Below are 23,903 nucleotides of genomic sequence, written 5' to 3'. Positions count from 1 at the left end.
ACTGTAAGTATTTTGTACCTCGTGTTTCTGAAATTCTTGTGAGTTGCGTATGCGTCTTTGAGATGTTTTTGACACAGACAAACAGACAGACAATCGTACATGCACAAAACTCATTATAGAGAACTAAAGACTAAGCAACACGAACCCAACCAAAAATAGGGGTGAGCCCAGGTGCCCCGGAAGGATAAGCAAATCCTGCTCCACATGTGGCACCAGTCGTGTTGCTCATGTTAGTACAAACCCGGTAAATAGTCGAATTCGGTAGGTCACATTCGGTAAAGTAATGTTCATAGTAAACTTATTAAATGATTTCTGTAACATGAATCAGAAAAAGCGTGATCTATGAACAAAAACAAATCCCTGAAGATCACCGTAAAATGAAAAACAAAAGGCATACTTTATATGCAAAAGCAAACTTCAAGATCACGTTCTTTTACAAGTTTTCCTATTGCTTTAAGATTATTAAGGTGAAATACATGATAATCAACATACGTAATGAATGACTTCGACTTCACGGTACTGTAATATCTTCTAAATAGAAGAGATGTGTTGTTAATTTTCATTTGGCACCTTCTTTACCTTCTCATGGTTTATATATTTCACAACTCGTTTTCTATACAAATGTCTATAGCGACGTTTTAGTGACAAATAGACGCAATCTATGTATAGCGAGTAAATTATTAAGTCATGGATTTCATTATTACTTCAAACTTTTAATTAGTTCTTTCATATATTTATGATTTGGTTTTGATCATTGATTGATTAGTTTATTGATTGATGTTTTACGCCACTTTCAGCAATATTGGATATTTCAAGGAAGTCAGTTTGTATAGGGGGAGGAAACCGGGGTGTCCGGTGAGAACCAGAGACTTCGGCAGAAACAATTCTGTATAGAAACTATTACAAACGGGATATCACATCCTAATGTTTACAGTGGTGCTGTTAATAAAGCTAGACTATATATATATACGATCCTTGTTGTTTCGTTGATAATTTGAAATAACTAATTCATAAAAGATTTGATGGGTTAAACATTTTCCAATAAATTGTAAAACTGTGTGTGTGTTGTGCTGCTACACCAATGGCCCAGATTAAGGATAGTTAAACACTCAAAATTGTGATTTGCCCCGCCATATTCCCATGTCGGGAACCTGTATACTTATGTGGTTGTCGCTGATTGCTCTCTGTCATATTTGTAGTTAGGTTGTTGTTTTGTCAAAAATTTACAGTTGTTTTTGTTTTTGTTTTTTTGTTTAGATTGTTTCACTTTTGGTCACGTCGGGCCTGGACTAATCCTAATATATTGAAAAAAATCCAAAGCTTCCATGTGCCGTTCAATAGTTTGAACACCCTCAATATAAAGTTCTCTCTTCATATATCTTAATTGATTCGGTTAGTTTAGTTTGCTTAGGTTTTTGTATGCTGTTGTTTTTTCTTTTTCTTTAAGTAATCTTTGAGAAATGGGAGACAAGTAATATAATTTCTATGAAATTTTGTTACACTTTTTGGATCAAAGGTGAACTTGACTCATAGTGAAGAGTCTATCGTAACTGTTGGATTAAAAGAAATAATTCCCGGGGTTCTTGAATATCTGAATTTAACCGTGTATTTAGATTTTGAATTTAAATTGGTCCACATTGATGTCCAGTGGTTCCAAAATTAAACTTTGTTTGATTTCATAAAACAAAAATAAATTCTTGGGGTTCTTTGATATGATGAATCTAAACATGTATTTAGATTTTTGATTTTGGGCACAGTTTTCTAGTAGGTCCAAATCGGGGTTATCATTTAGAAATTACAAGTATCATTAAAAGTGCCATATGATTTATAAGTGATTTGGTATTTATATTTCTTTGTTATTGCAACTGATAATATGGTGATGATGGAAATTAATGTTTTAACGCCAAACACAGGAACTGCATCTTCTAAGTAAAACAGTTTTGAACATATGTTTAAAAAATTAGATTTATGGGGAATATTTTGTTCATGTTGTTGTAGCTTTTGCCCTTAGAATGATTGAAAATAGATACAACAATGCTATATTACTTTTACGATATTACGTTTTCACGAACTTAATCTGTTAAGATAATTAACGATTTGAATTCGTGTTCTTGAATTCAAATTATATTTGTAGAAGGTCCTAAATGGGCTTCCGTAAAATAGTGTGATTTTATCAGTACACATGTTGTTTACGCAATGAATGCCTGATAAACTGTATCGAAATACAAGTGTTTGTCGTTTTACAACACTGTTTTTAACAGGTATATATTGTCATGATTGTAACAAATTAGGTTAAGTTATTTACCCATTAAAAACAAACTGAAAAACACACACAAAGTATCCATACTAGACTATATAATTGCAACGTACTACAATGTAATGCCTGAGTGTATATTCATCATTTATAAATATTCACTACCATGCACAAACTACAGTTTGAAGGTGGAACCACGCATAATGCACCATGTACACACATGAACAGGTTGAAAGAAAAAGATTACAAAAGCTTTAATTTGAAATAAAAAAAAACATATCAGTAGGACATTACAATGAGATAACTGTTTATATATTTAACAAGAAGTTGAAAGTTCATAAGGTAGAACGTAAGATCGTACATGTAGCTAGATTTATATTAGTTACAACTACGCGCACACGGTTAAAATATAAAATGACTGTTTAATCAAAGTGGTTTTCAAAGTTCGTTTCAAGTGAGTATTCCATTTATAACATAGAATAATATCTTTAAAATCATATACATTTCGGAATTCAACAAATGTATGTTTGGAACAAGGAAGTAGTTACACATGTTACAGTAAACCTGTTAATTTAGAAATGTATTTGGATGCATTTATAGGGAAAACGGTACTATTACATTTTCCCAGCATTAGGTTGGCCTTTTGTGTACCCAAGACAGGCGAAGGAAGTCAACTTAGGAGCACCGTGATTGGATGTAAGGGTACAATCTATTTTTTTTGTATTTATCTATGATAACTGCAGCGTTTATATTTACAATATAAATTTTAAAACCTATTGACATATTTTCTAGAGAATCGATCATTTGAAAAGGCTTTCAAAATTTTATAAATTTGCTGCAAATCGACGGTGGGCATGGATAACATAAACAAGCTCCGTTGGAAATTGGTCATGATACTATTTGGCTTCAATTTTTAAAATAGAGTAATAAAGTACTAACACCACACATAACTGTTTTATCCAGGTTTTCATTATAAAAAGTGGTAAAATTAGAAAATGTTAGTATTGTCGCCTATGGCAGAATAAATAGTACCGTTTTCCCTATAATAGACGTATTGCATATTACCGACTGTTGACCCCGGATTATATAATTGTTCGACAGGTTACCTACTTTGTAGGACATCCTGGTATTCGGTCAAGTCAGAGCAACCAAAAAGAAGTAAAATCAAAAATTTAATCGGTGCAATTCGGGGAGAAAATTTAATTTTCTTCGATGATTTTATCGCGTGTATAGAAAACATGAAACAATTAATGCCCCCCCCCCCCCCAAAAAAAAAAAAAAAAAAAACAACAACAACAAAAAAAAAAATGTACAGATTGAAAGCTTTATTTTCATTCTTTACGTTGTTTTTACTTGACCAAAGACCAAAGACCTGAATGTCCTAACACAGAGTAGGTATCCTGTCTAAAAATTATAAATTCAGGAGTCACAATTTGGTTACATGAAAAAAGTCTATTGCGATTGTGGAACAACGGACAAAAATGCAATATTAGGGGGTTGCCATTTAATTTTTTTTTGGGGGGGGAGGGGGGGGGGGCTAGGATGATTCTGTTTCAGTTAATGATGCTAGTATCTGATGTAGGTGCATTGTATTGTCAAAAACTAGAATGTTTATGTAACAATAGTATTTTACTTTCCAAATATAGCTAACAGTTTACATTTTTAACACTTTGTAAAAAATCTATAGTTTGGGGCCGAAAAGGGGTCTTACCGGGCCTACTTCTTTGAAAAAAAAGCCAGGACAGGAGTTTTCAGTAAAAAAAATGTCAGGATGAGCAACTTTTGCCAAAAAAAAAAAAACAAAACTGGAGCAGGATAACAATTGTGTAAAAAAAAATAAGGATAAACTAATAAAAAAAAAGCCGACAGGATAGAGTGAAAAAATAAAAATGCAGGACAGAGATTACAACTTTAAAAAAAAAATGGTAGATAACTTAACCATTTCGACTTTATTTAGGAAATACTGCATACGAACAACGCTATCATACTTCAAAATACAAGTTTATATCTCTGACCTACAGTATATCGTCACAATTCTCGCAACATAGAATATCTCAAAAATTTCGGAATTTACACCTTTTACAGCACACTGTATAGGTCACTATGTAAATATAGCTGGTCCATGCGAAAACCAACCCTCTTTAATCTTTTCTACTGACTTCCAGATATGATATGAAAAGACGGAGTTATGGTATGATTGGCAGTGAGAAAACTATCCACCCGTGTTCAAATTACGTGGTTGTAAGAAATTTAGGTCTACAATGAGAAAAAACATACCGTATAGTCAGTTATAAAAGGTCCAGACATGTAGCTCCCCTCGTAATGCTCATGGTAAGTACATTTTCGGTGGAAAGTGCCGTTCGCTGATGTCAGATTCAAGGAAAAGAGGAAGGAATATTGTGGCTACGACAATAACAGTTTATATGGGAAAATGCATTTTACGCATCTGGCGCAATAACATTTTGTTACGTTTTCTATATTTTTATTTTCGGAGATATTTTATAGATTCTAATTTATTTCAGACAGGTGTTTTATTGTATGGTTTTCATTTACAAATAGTTTGTCCTGTACCAAGTCAGTAATATGGCATTTGTTATCAAATAGTTCGTTTCTATGTATGTTGGCGTTTGTTTTAGTCCCCTACCGACGAAGTCGAAGGGGACTTTAGGTTTAGACTCTGTCCGTCCGTCCGTCTGTCCATCCGTCAGTCCGGCAAATTAGTTTTCCAGACTTTTTTTCTTCATGCTTGAAATATTGATATAATATTTGGTATATTTTTTATCATGACAAATTATAGATCAAGTTCGAATACTGTTCCGGTCTGATGATTTAGTCCAGAGTTATGGTCCATAAAAAAATCCATATCTAATGTTAGAGTACTATATGTTAAACCATTATCTATACAAAGAGAGATCTCATTTTTTAAAAGAAATACTTTAGTAAATTGTTTGAAAAATTTGTGCCAGGTTTGTTTGTTATTTTGTATTTAAACTAATTTTCTGAATGCTATATATATATATATATATATATAAAAACAATTATTAAGTGAAATCCTTTAATTAGGTAATAATCTATTTTTATTAAGGTATATATTTCATTACATTACATTGTGTAGATAAAAGTTGTTGACATTTTATAGATAAGTTACAAATCTTTATTATTTTATGTATTGTACACCATGAAAAGTTATAGATATCAGGTTAGAATTTTGTTCCATTACATTGAATTTTTAACCGGTAGGGGACTATGTATTGCCATGCAATACTCACAGAATGCTTGTTGTGTTTGTTTTTGTTGCACTTCAGTGTTACTGTAGTTCCTTTGTTTTCCTCTTATAGTTGATGTGTTTCCCTCGGTTTTAGTTTCTAACACGGATTTGTTTCCTCTCAATCGATTTACGACTTTTGAACACCGGTATACTACTGTTGCCTTTATTAGTTTAATTATAAGTTGCTTGACAAATTGTTAGTAAAAAAAAGCCGTCCTACTTAAAAACAAAATGTGTTCGATTTTTGTCTTCTGGGATAAAACTCATAGAGGTGTCAAACATCTGAACGGTTTTATAAAAATCATGGCCACTCCAAGATCATTTTATATTTGTACTAGATTATTAAGTCCTATTGAATATAATTTTCAATGGCAACCATTGTAACTATTATGCATTTTTTATTTAGTATGAAATGCATTTAAAAAAGAAAATAAGAAGATGTGGTTGGATTGCCAATGAGGCAACTCTCCACAAGAGACCAAATGCAACCAAAAGTCTGCTTTTATTAATTTTAAGTTTTGTAAATGATGGATCTGAATTTGGAGAAACTCACGGAACTGAGAAATACCATGAAACCTATTCCATTACCAGAGTTTGAAGGGGTTCGATATCCGGCTGTAATTTCAATAAGAACAAAGGGAGTAGAGAAAGCTTTACAAGAATTAAAGGAAATTCAGTCTAGAGATTCAGATATTATGATCTGCACATATCCAAAATCAGGTAATATTATTAAAACACCATACTTTTGATTCATTATTATTCGTTGGGTTAACATTTTCGTGGATGTCATGGGTACAAGAGAAAAACGAATTTAAATGTTCAACGAATTGCAAATGCAAAGAAATGTATGTGGAGTACATTTATGTTAAAACTCGAAATCAAATATCCACATAAATTCAAGTTTTTCGCAATCCACGAAAATTGGTACCCACGAAATCAAATGAATCAATTTACACTTAGGAAAATAGCTTTTAATATGTTAAATAAGAGCTTTTCCCGACCATCTGAAAATCACATACTATTATTTGCCTATCATACATGTACATGTCATAAGTTAAATTCCCTTTGTCTTTTTTCCCGTTTTTTGTCATTTTTAGGCATTTTTTCTTCATTCTTTGTTGTTGCCCATCATTCTCTTTTCTGTATCTTAATGACCTATTTTACTGCATTAGTTAGTTTTAGCCCACTTCATTATATATATATATATATCTCCCAAAAGATTATGATAATGGATCGTTTACGTTATTAAACTTCATAAATTCAATGCAATTTTTAGAATGCACAGTTTCATTCTTCTTCTAGAATACTGTCATAACTGACTGTTAATCATCAAATCGATAACATGCGCATGTTGTTTATACAGTTGAAAATGTCTCACATTAAAACAAATTACACGCATTATTTCATAAAAAACTAGAACGACAATTTTGTGCGCACAATATAAAAACGTTATAAATATGAGTATGTGTTCGAGAATTACACACTAATATAAACGGTCCTAATTTACTGCACTAGATGCGCATTTCAATAATTCACGTCTCTTCAGAGATGATCGAAGCCAAACTATTTGAAAATCCAAAACCTAATACAAACGTTGAAAAGCTGATCCATCGAAACGACCTACAGAATAGCCAAAACCGGACAATGAATCAAGGCTTTACATGAGCATGATGAGGGAGATATATTCCTTAATTTTGAATGATTTCTAAAATTTCATAACAGTAAATTTCAATCAAAACAATATTACTATCCGTATTTTCATACCAGTACCGAAGTTTTGGCTACTGGTAATACTCTAGGGGACTAACAGCAGTGATAGTAATACTATAAACAGCACCAATTTTGCTGCACCAGTGCCAGATGCGCATTTCACCGTGCAAAATTGATTTAAAAAAAGTATTTATCTTTTTACGCACGTATTTATATATATAGCAGTACGTATCTGGTTTCTAATTATCTATCAAATATCACCATTTTCTGGTCACTTAAATATTACAGTTATCATTCATTAATATTCATTATAATTGTTTATTTTTTATTTAAAAGAAGTTGCATAGTATTTGTCAGTAGTCAGTCACCTAACAACTAAACAAAATACAAAAGAAATTTAGAGAACAAATATCCGTCTGTAACCATGGTAACAATCAAAAATTAAATTGTGTAAACTATTTATCAGGCTCTAATACACCCGGTTCTAGACAAGATGTGAATAAGATCAAAATAGGCTACCAAAAATCAAACGTCAGCACCAATTCGCCGTTTCAGAATCTTAAGCATTCTGGGTAATATTTTCAAAAGCGTACACCAAAATGCTATGATTGGTAACAACGTCCCAAACAATTGAAATTCAACCAATGAGGTGACGTTGTTTTCATTCTGGGGTACGAACAATGAAATTACCCAGAATGCATTATATTCTGAAACGGCGAATTTCTCACGACAAACTCTCTAAGATATAACTAAACACGACACATGATGAGCTTCCGGACTTGGGAAAGGCAGGTTCACAATTGTCTTAATAACAAAAACGATCGATTCCTATTATACGAATTAATTTAATAATACCTGTATTCATAGTTGTTAATTTTCCAGTGTTTTTTTTTTTACTCCAAAGGAACGCATTGGGTTAATGAAGTTACCAATATGTTAATAAGAAATAAAACAGAACTGGATACCAGTAGCAAAATTTCGACGATGTTAGAAGTTATTCCTGATCTCTCAGTCTTAGATGCACTGCCATCACCAAGGTTACTTAATACTCATTGTTCATTTAAATATCTACCAAAGAAGCATATCGAAAATAGATGCAAGATTATTCATATTATTAGAAACCCGAAAGATGTTTGTGTCTCGTTTTATTATCACGCAAAGAGTGACCCCGTACTGGACTTTACTGGATCCTGGGATGATTTTTTCGAAATGTGGATGTCAGACAAATGTAAGGTACCAGCATACAAAATCATGAAAAGAAACAAAGGTATCCGGGCATTTATTTAAATCATTCCTACATTCAAACTGATAAAAAAAAATGTAGAATCTTGTGATATGAATAAACATTATAAAATGAGATTAATTGATTGACAAATGTGAGTTACCAGCATTCAAAATCACGAAAAAAACTAATTTATCTTGGCATTTATTCAAATGATCCACATAGTTTAACTGATAAAAAGAAAATCTATGTATTTGTTCTAATCTTGTTTTTATGAATAAAATGAGATTAATTGATTGATTGTTGGTTGCTTGTCGTCCAGTGAGAAGTATTTCATACATGTTCAGACTAATTATAAAACGGTGATATACGTCAAAGAGACTGCAACATGGAAAAGAAGCCAGACTACATATTTAGTTCAGAATATTATTATCAATCATGAACACGTTTCTATATTGTATGTCATGTTAAATTTTGTTCACTATTTTTTTGCTATTTTTCTCATTTATATGGAAGAGTATTTTCCATTCTTATCAGTAGAATTAGATTGTTAAAACTATGTTATTCAATTGTAGGTGCCTATGGACCATGGTACAATTATGAGAAAGAAATGGAACAAGCAGAGAAAGATTATCCTGGCATGATATTTACTTGCTACTTCGAAGAAATGAAAAAGGTCTTTTTTGACATAATGCAATCATTTCCATTATGTGCATTTTTATTCCAATACGCACATGAGCAACAAGACGGGTACCACATGTGAAACAGGATCTGCTTACCCTCCCGGAGCACCTGAGATCACCCCCTATTTTTGGTTGGGTTCGTGTTGCTCAGTCTTTAGTTTTCTATGTTGTGTTTTGTGTACTGTTGTTTAGTTGTCTTTTTCTTTTTAACCATGGCGTTGTCAGTTTATTTTCAACTTGTGAGTTTGGATGTCCTTTTGTTATCCCTCTCCTCTGTTTTACAGTCAAAAACGTTTTACATCACGGTACTGCTGCTCTTATTAACAGCTCAAGCAGGTGGTTAAACATAATTTACACACCAAGCGTACAAGTCTTCCGAAACAAAAAGGTAATTTCAGATTAAAGCAGAATGGTTGTGATTTGATTGTCAATGTAATAATAAAATAGAGAATTGAAATGGGGAATGTGTCAAAGAGACAACAACCCGACCAAAAAGCATAAAACAGTCCGAGGCCACCAATGGGTCTTCAACACAGCAAAAAAATCTCGCATCCGGAGGCGGCTTCAGAAGGATCCTGAACAAAAACGTGTACTACTTCAGTGAAAATGGACGTCACACTAAAATTCAAAACATATAAATGAACTAAAATAAAAAAATAAATAAAAACTGACTAACAAAGGCCAGACTCCTGACTTCGGACAGGCGAAAAACTGCGGCGGGGTTTAACATGTTTTGTGAGATCTCAACCCTCCAATGTAATAAGTAATTTACGACTAAAGAGACGATTTTTCGTTCCCTATTGTTAATTTTCCATTTTTAGATGGTGATGTTCCTTTGGCACCATCTTACGGTGTTTTTATTTCACAACTTGTTCGCTATGCCCGTGTCTGTTGTGACGTTTTTGATTTTAACGAACGCAACCTATGTATTACTGGTAAATTATTAAACCAGGGATATCGTTACCATAAATTACTTAAAACCTTTACTAAATTTTTGCATAGATATAAAGATTTGGTTTTGAAGTTTGGTTGTACCTGTAGAAAACTTATTTCAAACGGGAGAGCACATCCTCATTTTTACGGAAATGTTGTTAACCGTGCCCGGAAATTTAGAAATGATCTATGTAAACTTGTCGCTCCTTTAAATAAACTTTTTCTAAAAGGTTACCTATTCAAGACTGTAATAAGATAATTGAATATTGTTTTTATTGGTATAAATATTGATTTTGTTATCAGTAAATTAAAAGCTAACTAAATATTCGTATTAGTATGTTATATGTATATACATATTCATTGATCTACAATCTGTCGATACCTGTAACTTGGCATTGTACAAGGTCATGCTTTTCTCTGGCAGTTTATGACGTTTTTACACTAAATCCATTGGATGTTGGATGTGTATGGATCGATAATTTAGTCTTAGTTGCATGATTTTTTTATTAGTTGTTAGTGGCTTTTAACTAGCTGTCAGATAACTGCGAGTACTCTCAGATCTGTTCATTGTGTCGGGATGTATAAGTACCGGGCCACGTCCATTTGTATTTTTGTCCATCTGATGAGTTAAGCCTTTTTCAACTGATTTTTATACATGTAGTTCGTTCTTATGTTGTACTGTTATGTCACTGTCCCAGGTTAGGGGGATGGTTGGGATCCCGCTAACATGTTTAACCCCGCCACATTATTTATGTATGTGCCTGTCTCAAGTCAGGAGCCTGTAATTCAGTGGTTGTCGTTTGTTTATGTGTTACATATTTTTTTTCGTTCATCTTTTTTTACATAAATAAGTCCGTTAGTTTTCTCGTTTGAATTGTTTTACATTGTCTTATCGGGGCCTTTTATAGCTCACTATGCGGTATGTGCTTTGCTTATTGTTGAAGGCCGTACGGTGACCTATAGTTGTTAATGTCTGTGTCATTTTGGTCTTTTGTGGATAGTTGTCTCATTGGCAATCATACCACATCTTCTTTTTTTATATATACACCAGAAACCAAATGACGTTTTATCTTAGGGGGTAACAGAACACCTAAATGAGTTAAGTCTTAAAAAAACAGTTGAGCGTTTTAATCCTGTAGTATTAGTAAGCAGAAATCAAGCTTTTGAACGATCAAAATTAGTGTTTGTCAAACTGCTATACAGCCAACCAAATTATTCCTGTAAATTGTGCGGTTCAAATCTTTTGAAATTTTCATATTTTTATAAACTGGTCAAAGTAAATATTTTGTCAAAACTTTATGAAAATTAAAGGAGCCAAGTCTGTTTTAGTCAAAGTGTTGGATACCCCCTTAAATGACCTTTTGATTAACATAATATGACAGGCAAAACATTGGACTTTACAGATAAAGTCACGTGGTATCAATGTGTTAGCTTTAATGAAGTTTTATTTGATTCTATTTAGGATAGTAAAAGAGAGATACAGCGATTGGCTAATTTCCTAGGTATACCATGCACCGAAAAGACTATAGAAAATATTGCCGGAACAACGTCCTTTAATAATATGCAGCAAAATAAACTAGATCTCACGAAAGTAGTTTCTGGAAAAGGCTTCATATATAGAAAGGGTACGATAATGTAAGATAGTACACAGAGATTACAAAATGTGCATTGTTTTAACAATCAAATTAGTAAAATAACCTTTTAACTTAATTTCAAAACTCCTTACGATTTTGCTTTTTTTTTATCCTGCTGTACAACAACAACAACAACAACAACAACAACAACAACAACAACAACAACAACAACAACAACAACAACAACAACAACAACAACAACAACAACAACAACAACAACAACAACACTTTATTTTAAGAGGGTTACACAGTTAGCTATATAACTAATCTTCCCTGAGGCCCTCGACATGAGAAATCAAACAAAATGCAAACATATACATTGCATACATTAGTATAAAAAGTCAAGTATGATAATAATGTTCAATACAACTTGATAAAATGTGCTGAAAAAAATAAACATGATGACATGATCAGTTTTTTTTATATTATTGATACAGCTAGGTTGATTTCAATAAATGATCTGTTATTTTGTATTTGAAAGAATTAACATTTGTAATATTTCTTAACGGTATTGGCAAATTATTCCACAAGAATGGTCCAGAATACATAAAAGATTTTTTGAACAATTCTGTTTTTGGTTTAGGGAGTATGAGGTTTCCTTGAACAGCATTTCTCAAGGGGTATGGATTTTTGTCTGAAACATAATGAAACTTGTTAGTAAGATATGATGGGGCATCACATTTAATGCACTTAAATGTCATCACTAACTTATGATATTTTATTCTCTGTTCAACTGTCATCCAGTTTAAGTGTTTGAATAAGGGTGCAGAAGGAGCGAATGGGTCTGTTTCTAGTATTAATCTAGCAGCCCTCTTTTGTAATTTTAATTTCCTTTTTAAACCCTCACTGCTACAACTACTCCACACTATACAACAATAATCAATTAGTGGCAAGATATAACCATTATAGAATAATTTTCTGCAGTCTAGATTTAGAAATTTTTTAATCTTTAATAGTAGATATAGTCTAGATGATATTTTTGAGCAGATCACATCAATTTGGTTTGTCCATGTGAGGGAAGGGTCAATTTTAATGCCTAAAAGACTTTCGCATGTGGAAGATTGTATCACTTGATTGTTAATAGTTAAACAACTCTCATTGTAATGTGGCATTGCTCTTTGTTTCGTTCCAATAATCATATATTTTGTTTTATTTTTATTGATGAACATATTGTTATCATTGCACCATTCCTCTACACCATGTACATCTTCTTGTACCTTTTTGACTGTAGAGTTTGATAACAATTACCAGAAAGATGTAAAGTTGAATCATCGGCATATAAATCAGTGCAACAATTTTTCATATAAATAGGAAGGTCGTTTATGTATAATATAAACAGAAGGGGGCCTAATATGGAGCCTTGGGGGACACCATACTTGATATAAAGTTTTTCAGAATGATCATTACCAATTTGTACTTGTTGAGATCTTCCATTCAAATATGATTTAAAAAACGAAACAGCAGTATTATCAAATCCATAAATTTCAAGTTTTTTACAGAGAATATCATGATCTACTACATCAAAAGCTTTCTTAAAATCCAACAGGACTGCTAAGTTGATATCACCATCATTCATATCCTGTATCCATTTATCTATGATATTGATAAGGGCAGTTTGGCAAGAGTGTTCTTGTCGAAACCCAGACTGTGCTGGGTGTAAAAGATCTAATCTTTTTAGGTAGTCATACAAATGTTTTGAAACATGCTTTTCTAAAAGTTTTGATAACACGGGAAGTACAGAAATTGGTCTATAATTTGTTGCCATGAATTTTTCACCAGCTTTAAAAACAGGGGTTACTCTTGCATTCTTTAGAATACTGGGTAATGTACTTGTATCTATTATTCTGTTAAAAATGTAAGTTAAAGATGACGTTATGAAAGGAGCACTCAATTTTAAAATTGTTGATCCTATGTTATCAGATCCGGAGGATTTATTAATGTCAAGTTTGATCATCTCATTGAATAGACCATTTATTGTGACTGCTGGAATTGAAAATTACCGGATTAGGTTGCTAGTGATTTGTAAAGGATACAGAAAGGAATTAAAGGGACTGATTTCATCTTAATAAGCTATGCATTAACCAAACTCGCTATTGTAATTACTAAGTAATTGTAAACACAACTTAATGGGGAAGATGGATTGTTACTATAGATCATTATTAGGGAGTTTGCAATTTAAAAACTAAAATAGCAACGTTTATCATAGATCCCAGTTTAAATTCGTCATTTTTTGTCAGTTTCAAGACCGAAATATACATACTAAATTAAAGAAGGTATTTTATTTTCAATAGTACCTTAATGTCGAGCGCACTGTTTTGTATGATACATGTATACATTTTTACATGTATTCGATGAAAATTGGGTTATTGAGTAATAGGACTAACATCACCTATATATCTTAGCGTGAAGCTTAAACACTTACAAGATGCGTTTTCATTTTGTCTTTATTTAAAAAGTCAATACATGAATTTGGCTCCAGATCAAATTAAACCTTCATTTGCCATCATGGGTGCCAAGTCAGTACTTATTTGAATGCCGACTATTTGCTGAAATGTAAATTCACATTACTTGTTTAACCGACATTTACATTCAAAATTATCCATACTTATGTCAAAACTGTCTACGTATACGTAAGTCAAAGCTGTGACAACCACGAAGGTTATTTAATCAATTTTGTTTTGATAAACTTGCCAAAATATAGACATTGATGTTTAAAATATACTTGTACCTAAAAAAAAGGAAAAGCTCAATAAGAACTAACCATACGACTTTTTTTTCGATTTTTTACATTTTTAAAAATCCAAACGTTACTACCAAAGCTTAATCGATGACATACAATTCAAAAAATAAAACTAAAGGCAAAGTGCTCCTTGTCATAGTTAGTATGGATATGATTTTCCAATAATTCTGTTTCAGGGGAAATAGGAGACTGGAAAAATCATTTTACAGTAGCACAAAATGAGCGGTTTGATGTACAGTACACAGAAAGATTTAAGGACAGTTCATACACACTTTCTTTTGAACAAAGTATCATTTGTTAGAAACAAAAAAAAATGTAGGAACAGTCCTTTTCCAAGTGATGTGACATGGCAAGTTTGATTTAACATAGACAGGTATAAAGCTATAAAAACAATAAAATGTTGTACGGCGATGTCTAGATTTAATTGAGGAAAATAGAAAAGTACGTGGATACGAGTCAACAAAATATAGAGATCAGCAATCATTATGGATGTTATTATAGTGTCAAAGGCAAGAACTATGAGATTGAATGACAGAATCATCATAAAATAGAAATTGTAAAAACTGTAATATTAATGAAGTTGAAGATGAAACCCACTTTTTCTTAACATGTAAATTTAATAAATCTTCATGTCAGACAAAAATAGTATTTTTCCAGAATTATCTGACAAAAATAGAGTAGAATTACTTCTGTCTTCATTTGATATTATGCAGCTTTCTGTTCCGTTTTTAAAAAGTTATTTGGACTGAGGAGAGTGGACACAACACATGCATTATTACTTGTTTTACTACAGTACCGCTATACATATATGATTTTTGATATTTTATAATGTTTGCATTGTGCATATATTTGTATTGTATTGTTTATATGCCTTCAACTCCTCGGTGTATAAATATGCATTTCATTAATAAATATATTAATTTTAGTTTCACATAAATATATTTTTTATATTTAGATATGATTTGATTTCAAATAAGACAACTATCCACACATGTATGTGTGATGTGATGGTTAGCAACAGCATGCAACTGTATGGACTTCAACAATGAACAAAACCCATACCGTAAAGTCAGATGTGGAAGGTCAATTCTTGGCAAAATGTTAATTAGTTGAAACGAAATAACCAACTGCCTTGTTAATGCAAACGCAATAAACGAAACACGAATACTTCAAATAGTAATCAGTCTGTAATGGATCAAAGGCTCTCGATCATGACTTTGGAAAGGCGCATACAAAGTGTGACGGGATAAAACGAACTTCTCAGTGCCCACCACTTCCTCAAATTGACACAGTTGTGTAACAACACAACATAACACAGACACAGTAAAAATGTGTTGAACATGGACAGATTGGAACGAATCACAAACAAAATAACAACTAAAAAAAGAAAAAAACTAAAATAATTGTCTTTTGCTGAGAAGTAACTCATATATGCAGCCTATCACAGCTGATAAACACATTTGGTTATCCCAGACTTAAATGTCATTCATTTACCATCCAACAGAATAATGGCATACATAGTTTGAAAAAAACAGGAGCACGTGCCAAAATATTACTACATTGTATTGACAGAAAGTGGGACCATAAGTTGTCATAACTGTATATAAATGCATATTAAATAATGCTTTTCTCTATTAAAATCAAAATGAATGTTAGTACTGACAAAACACTACATTGGTAAATACATAACCTTTACGATTTTTTTTCAATTGAAAGAAGCAATGTCTTTAACTGGATCGTTTCTAAATTTATGAGCTTTATAAGCAACGTCAAGGTAAAAATTATGATCTATAATGTCTAAAACGTCACTACAAACACGGGCATAGGTTTTTTTTACGCAGTTTTTTTTCTGTTAACCGTTTACGTTTCTCAACTATTTTAATACAGGATATCATATAAGGCTTGTATGTGTGTTCGGCTGTGAAATTTGATAGCGAAGCGTGATTTTAAATAAGAAACTTCTTGCGCATATGCCAAAAACAAAATTCAATACATCCTTACGCACAAACTATCCGATACGATATTTTGTATATTATGTGAAAATTAATACTTATTGATTGTCAATTGTTCATGATCAATATATGTGAAATCCTCGTCTTTACTGTTTTGAAGATGTTTGCCGAAAATGAACATTCCTTCCAGTTCGTTATACGTGTCTTTTGTCAAAAGCCCGCTACATGCTATGGCATTTGTAGTGTTCTTCTATTAAAAAGAGAGGCGATAGATGCCAAAGGGATAATTAATACTTCTATGTTTCAATCTCTCCTAAGTCATATTCGTTAATAAAGTCTATTACCAAAAGTACTTTCATAAGTTGTTAGCATAGCATTTATGGTAAATTTGTATTTTTTAGATCCTTCCGATCATTTCCAACATCGTTTGGACAACCGATTCCACACTTGGAAACTGTGTAATCTATGAGTTATTGTCATACGTGTATACTGCTACGTAAAAGGGTTTTGGTAATTCCTTTCATATTTGGTCTGATGAAATTATACCTTGGGAACTCAAAAGTTAATGTTCGTAACTGATAGAGAGGGTTCGGCCTGTGCGCAAGGTTTTTAGGACAACATACTGATAATCCTCCAATCACATGACAACACAACAGGTGACAGAAACCTAGTATTTGCAAGACGTGACGATTTCGCCAAACAAATGACAGGTGTCAGAAACCTACAATTGCAAAGAGTTGACGATTACGCTATGCAATGCATTCGCACATACGTAACAGATAACCAATATCGATAAACAGTTTCATATTTACTAGACAAAGACATTAAAACGCAAATATCGCAATATCTCCGCATGAAACCGTGAATTTTCAATACATTTTCGCACCTCAACTTTTAGGATAAAAATTTGCAATGCATTAGCAGTGAAAAACCGATAATAAATCAACCAAGTAAAACGAAAGTGTTTAGCCTTAGTGCTATAAGTTTTTTGTAATACTATTTTGAAACATTAAAAATTCTATACGTGACCGACGATTGCTTTTATATCAAAAACTGTATATTAGTCGTTCTAAATAAAAATTAATTTAATCAATCAATGTCAAGACGTCACACATTCCAACTTCCGATCATAAAACTTTCGAGTACGATTATTGTACTCAGACTCCAGTGTTAACCAATCAAAATACTCGATTTGATGTTTCGAGCACAGATTTCGTACTCCGAGTACTGAGTAAAGTTTTATGACTGCAAAACACGTAAAAAGTTCGTAATAAATCAAGTCCTTTTAAAGTCCCGTTCCAAACAGAGCTATAATGTCTGAAACTTATCTTTCAGTAGCATTTGGCTTTTGTAAGACATAAAAAACCATGCGATAATTTAACATGTGGTCCGAGAACACAATTAATTCGTAGTGCATTTCTTTTAGAACATAAATGAAAATAAAAAAAATCCCACCTGCGCTTTCTCAATGAAATTTTTACAGTGTGTTGAACTACTTTTGGGACAAATTATATCAAAAATATAGAAAACTTCATCGCCTCTAACTCAAAATATGGACAATTTTGTGTTTAGGGTGTCTTGAAATCTTTTGACAGCTTCCGAAGTGCTAATTTTTAACCTTTTTCAGCTGGACCAAATCACTACTTTCCTGTAAAATTCTGGACCCAAATTTTTTTACAGTGTAGTTTCACCCCCCTACTTACAATTTGAGGCATTAAACATGGAGAAATAAATTTGGAAGGGGTATAAAAATTATTGGCAAGTAACCCACTTTTAACACTAGGGACTATATTCGTGAACAACGAAAATCAAGGGACGACAATTGTGGTCTCGGACCTAATAGGATAGAAAGAGTTGACAAATCTTAAAAAAACTTGGTATGACCAAAGCTTAATAAATTATAACACTGCTTGCAAAGTTTCATAACAATAGGATATATATTATAGACAATATGCTAAATTCTATACTCATCTTTGCGTGTTTAATTTTGACGTTAAAATTGAATAATTTCAACTATCAACATTTTGGGCTTTGAAAATTAAAATATTGCAAAAAAATACTTTTTAAATGCCCTAATATATCATTTATTATGTACTAAAAGCAATAGAGTACTCATTTGATATATCAGACTTAGCATAATTATTCAAAAGTCAAATTTATATCAGCCTGGGCCTAAAAATTGAGGTTTTTCAATGAAAGGGGGCCTTACATGAAGATGTAATATTTTCCAGCAATTTTAAATTTGTGAAGCTTTTAGGTTATAAATAATCCTTACATATGTATTGAATGTACTTTAAATGGGAAGAAAAGTCACAAATAACATATCATATTACTTTAAAAGGGTCTTAAGCCAAGTAAGACTGGAAAGAAATAAGGGTCAATTTAGGCCGTGCCACATATTTACATTAAAAAATGCATATTGAGGCTATAAGAAATAAAAAATTGTGTCTTTTTTATCATTTCTATACTCATGTGACATGATACAACAAATCTGAGCACAAAAAGGCTCTTGCAATTAACTTTTCTTACAGACAGTATGGTATGATACAAAGATTTTTGCCTTTTTAATGAAAAACTTGAATGCAATTTTAGTCTCAACAGGCTTATATCTAAACCACTTGCTATCCTACAGAAGAAAAGAAAGATATTATGTGAGATGGAACAGGTACAATAGACATTGCAAAGTGCTTTTGATACAAATTTAGTGAGGTCTTTATTGTGGACTTCAAATTTTATGTACCAAGAACCCCACTTTTGACTTCATCCAAACAGGGCGTTAAGACAAGGGTCATTTATACAACACATTTTGTACATATTGTCTGAGATAATGTTCTTTTCAGTAGATTCTGAGTTCATAAACAAGCAAAAGAACTAGATAAAGGCATAGAAACACAAGTATTGACACATGAAAACCTGTCAGATAAAAAGTCAGGATGCCATGTATGCATCATTATTGAAAAAGCCTTAAAATGCCTATTTTGACCATAAAATGCCAAAATTGGTCATTTTTGCAGAAATTCTATAAAATAAAAGTGTAAATCCTTTAGTTTCATGCTATTTGACAAATTGAAACCACCAAATCATTTAGGGAAGTTGCCAAAGTACAGATTCTATATTTACAGACTTCACCTCTTAATAGGATAGAAAGAGTTGACAAATCTTAAAAAAACTTGGTATGACCAAAGCTTAATAAATTATAACACTGCTTGCAAAGTTTCATAACAATAGGATATATATTATAGACAATATGCTAAATTCTATACTCATCTTTGCGTGTTTAATTTTGACGTTAAAATTGAATAATTTCAACTATCAACATTTTGGGCTTTGAAAATTAAAATATTGCAAAAAAATACTTTTTAAATGCCCTAATATATCATTTATTATGTACTAAAAGCAATAGAGTACTCATTTGATATATCAGACTTAGCATAATTATTCAAAAGTCAAATTTATATCAGCCTGGGCCTAAAAATTGAGGTTTTTCAATGAAAGGGGGCCTTACATGAAGATGTAATATTTTCCAGCAATTTTAAATTTGTGAAGCTTTTAGGTTATAAATAATCCTTACATATGTATTGAATGTACTTTAAATGGAAAGAAAAGTCACAAATAACATATCATATTACTTTAAAAGGGTCTTAAGCCAAGTAAGACTGGAAAGAAATAAGGGTCAATTTAGGCCGTGCCACATATTTACATTAAAAAATGCATATTGAGGCTATAAGAAATAAAAAATTGTGTCTTTTTTATCATTTCTATACTCATGTGACATGATACAACAAATCTGAGCACAAAAAGGCTCTTGCAATTAACTTTTCTTACAGACAGTATGGTATGATACAAAGATTTTTGCCTTTTTAATGAAAAACTTGAATGCAATTTTAGTCTCAACAGGCTTATATCTAAACCACTTGCTATCCTACAGAAGAAAAGAAAGATATTATGTGAGATGGAACAGGTACAATAGACATTGCAAAGTGCTTTTGATACAAATTTAGTGAGGTCTTTATTGTGGACTTCAAATTTTATGTACCAAGAACCCCACTTTTGACTTCATCCAAACAGGGCGTTAAGACAAGGGTCATTTATACAACACATTTTGTACATATTGTCTGAGATAATGTTCTTTTCAGTAGATTCTGAGTTCATAAACAAGCAAAAGAACTAGATAAAGGCATAGAAACACAAGTATTGACACATGAAAACCTGTCAGATAAAAAGTCAGGATGCCATGTATGCATCATTATTGAAAAAGCCTTAAAATGCCTATTTTGACCATAAAATGCCAAAATTGGTCATTTTTGCAGAAATTCTATAAAATAAAAGTGTAAATCCTTTAGTTTCATGCTATTTGACAAATTGAAACCACCAAATCATTTAGGGAAGTTGCCAAAGTACAGATTCTATATTTACAGACTTCACCTCTTAATAGGATAGAAAGAGTTGACAAATCTTAAAAAAACTTGGTATGACCAAAGCTTAATAAATTATAACACTGCTTGCAAAGTTTCATAACAATAGGATATATATTATAGACAATATGCTAAATTCTATACTCATCTTTGCGTGTTTAATTTTGACGTTAAAATTGAATAATTTCAACTATCAACATTTTGGGCTTTGAAAATTAAAATATTGCAAAAAAATACTTTTTAAATGCCCTAATATATCATTTATTATGTACTAAAAGCAATAGAGTACTCATTTGATATATCAGACTTAGCATAATTATTCAAAAGTCAAATTTATATCAGCCTGGGCCTAAAAATTGAGGTTTTTCAATGAAAGGGGGCCTTACATGAAGATGTAATATTTTCCAGCAATTTTAAATTTGTGAAGCTTTTAGGTTATAAATAATCCTTACATATGTATTGAATGTACTTTAAATGGAAAGAAAAGTCACAAATAACATATCATATTACTTTAAAAGGGTCTTAAGCCAAGTAAGACTGGAAAGAAATAAGGGTCAATTTAGGCCGTGCCACATATTTACATTAAAAAATGCATATTGAGGCTATAAGAAATAAAAAATTGTGTCTTTTTTATCATTTCTATACTCATGTGACATGATACAACAAATCTGAGCACAAAAAGGCTCTTGCAATTAACTTTTCTTACAGACAGTATGGTATGATACAAAGATTTTTGCCTTTTTAATGAAAAACTTGAATGCAATTTTAGTCTCAACAGGCTTATATCTAAACCACTTGCTATCCTACAGAAGAAAAGAAAGATATTATGTGAGATGGAACAGGTACAATAGACATTGCAAAGTGCTTTTGATACAAATTTAGTGAGGTCTTTATTGTGGACTTCAAATTTTATGTACCAAGAACCCCACTTTTGACTTCATCCAAACAGGGCGTTAAGACAAGGGTCATTTATACAACACATTTTGTACATATTGTCTGAGATAATGTTCTTTTCAGTAGATTCTGAGTTCATAAACAAGCAAACGAACTAGATAAAGGCATAGAAACACAAGTATTGACACATGAAAACCTGTCAGATAAAAAGTCAGGATGCCATGTATGCATCATTATTGAAAAAGCCTTAAAATGCCTATTTTGACCATAAAATGCCAAAATTGGTCATTTTTGCAGAAATTCTATAAAATAAAAGTGTAAATCCTTTAGTTTCATGCTATTTGACAAATTGAAACCACCAAATCATTTAGGGAAGTTGCCAAAGTACAGATTCTATATTTACAGACTTCACCTCTTAGGATAGAAAGAGTTGACAAATCTTAAAAAAACTTGGTATGACCAAAGCTTAATAAATTATAACACTGCTTGCAAAGTTTCATAACAATAGGATATATATTATAGACAATATGCTAAATTCTATACTCATCTTTGCGTGTTTAATTTTGACGTTAAAATTGAATAATTTCAACTATCAACATTTTGGGCTTTGAAAATTAAAATATTGCAAAAAAATACTTTTTAAATGCCCTAATATATCATTTATTATGTACTAAAAGCAATAGAGTACTCATTTGATATATCAGACTTAGCATAATTATTCAAAAGTCAAATTTATATCAGCCTGGGCCTAAAAATTGAGGTTTTTCAATGAAAGGGGGCCTTACATGAAGATGTAATATTTTCCAGCAATTTTAAATTTGTGAAGCTTTTAGGTTATAAATAATCCTTACATATGTATTGAATGTACTTTAAATGGAAAGAAAAGTCACAAATAACATATCATATTACTTTAAAAGGGTCTTAAGCCAAGTAAGACTGGAAAGAAATAAGGGTCAATTTAGGCCGTGCCACATATTTACATTAAAAAATGCATATTGAGGCTATAAGAAATAAAAAATTGTGTCTTTTTTATCATTTCTATACTCATGTGACATGATACAACAAATCTGAGCACAAAAAGGCTCTTGCAATTAACTTTTCTTACAGACAGTATGGTATGATACAAAGATTTTTGCCTTTTTAATGAAAAACTTGAATGCAATTTTAGTCTCAACAGGCTTATATCTAAACCACTTGCTATCCTACAGAAGAAAAGAAAGATATTATGTGAGATGGAACAGGTACAATAGACATTGCAAAGTGCTTTTGATACAAATTTAGTGAGGTCTTTATTGTGGACTTCAAATTTTATGTACCAAGAACCCCACTTTTGACTTCATCCAAACAGGGCGTTAAGACAAGGGTCATTTATACAACACATTTTGTACATATTGTCTGAGATAATGTTCTTTTCAGTAGATTCTGAGTTCATAAACAAGCAAAAGAACTAGATAAAGGCATAGAAACACAAGTATTGACACATGAAAACCTGTCAGATAAAAAGTCAGGATGCCATGTATGCATCATTATTGAAAAAGCCTTAAAATGCCTATTTTGACCATAAAATGCCAAAATTGGTCATTTTTGCAGAAATTCTATAAAATAAAAGTGTAAATCCTTTAGTTTCATGCTATTTGACAAATTGAAACCACCAAATCATTTAGGGAAGTTGCCAAAGTACAGATTCTATATTTACAGACTTCACCTCTTAATAGGATAGAAAGAGTTGACAAATCTTAAAAAAACTTGGTATGACCAAAGCTTAATAAATTATAACACTGCTTGCAAAGTTTCATAACAATAGGATATATATTATAGACAATATGCTAAATTCTATACTCATCTTTGCGTGTTTAATTTTGACGTTAAAATTGAATAATTTCAACTATCAACATTTTGGGCTTTGAAAATTAAAATATTGCAAAAAAATACTTTTTAAATGCCCTAATATATCATTTATTATGTACTAAAAGCAATAGAGTACTCATTTGATATATCAGACTTAGCATAATTATTCAAAAGTCAAATTTATATCAGCCTGGGCCTAAAAATTGAGGTTTTTCAATGAAAGGGGGCCTTACATGAAGATGTAATATTTTCCAGCAATTTTAAATTTGTGAAGCTTTTAGGTTATAAATAATCCTTACATATGTATTGAATGTACTTTAAATGGAAAGAAAAGTCACAAATAACATATC

The 23,903-nt window shown here is 31.6% G+C and overlaps 1 protein-coding gene across 2 annotated transcripts; it reads left to right on the top strand.

The window, feature by feature from the left end:
* Positions 1-2,184: 2,184 nt before the first annotated feature.
* LOC143083519 (sulfotransferase 1B1-like) lies at positions 2,185-15,369 on the top strand. Of its 2 annotated transcripts, none has more exons than XM_076259772.1 (6): positions 2,185-2,261; positions 6,039-6,242; positions 8,137-8,460; positions 9,030-9,130; positions 11,533-11,695; positions 14,621-15,369. In XM_076259772.1, exons 2-6 carry the CDS (start codon positions 6,047-6,049, stop codon positions 14,743-14,745), a joined length of 909 nt encoding a protein of 302 aa, XP_076115887.1. In that variant the 5' UTR covers positions 2,185-2,261; positions 6,039-6,046; the 3' UTR covers positions 14,746-15,369. The 2 variants fall into 2 exon arrangements, with proteins under 2 accessions (XP_076115887.1, XP_076115886.1); XM_076259771.1 differs by lacking the exon at positions 2,185-2,261 and adding an exon at positions 2,587-2,708.
* Positions 15,370-23,903: the final 8,534 nt, after the last annotated feature.

This window comes from Mytilus galloprovincialis, chromosome 7 (assembly GCF_965363235.1).
Source record: "Mytilus galloprovincialis chromosome 7, xbMytGall1.hap1.1, whole genome shotgun sequence".
Lineage (NCBI taxonomy): Eukaryota > Metazoa > Mollusca > Bivalvia > Mytilida > Mytilidae > Mytilus > Mytilus galloprovincialis.
This window is presented reverse-complemented; position numbering and strand designations above follow the sequence as displayed.

Excerpts from the sequence above, each read along its gene's own strand:
- LOC143083519 (XM_076259772.1), top strand. The coding sequence starts at position 6,047 with ATGATGGATCTGAATTTGGAGAAACTCACGGAACTGAGAAATACCATG. Across the intron at positions 8,461-9,029 it reads AATGTGGATGTCAGACAAAT|GTGCCTATGGACCATGGTAC; the intron begins GTAAGGTACCAG and ends ATTCAATTGTAG. Across the intron at positions 11,696-14,620 it reads AGGCTTCATATATAGAAAGG|GGGAAATAGGAGACTGGAAA; the intron begins GTACGATAATGT and ends ATTCTGTTTCAG.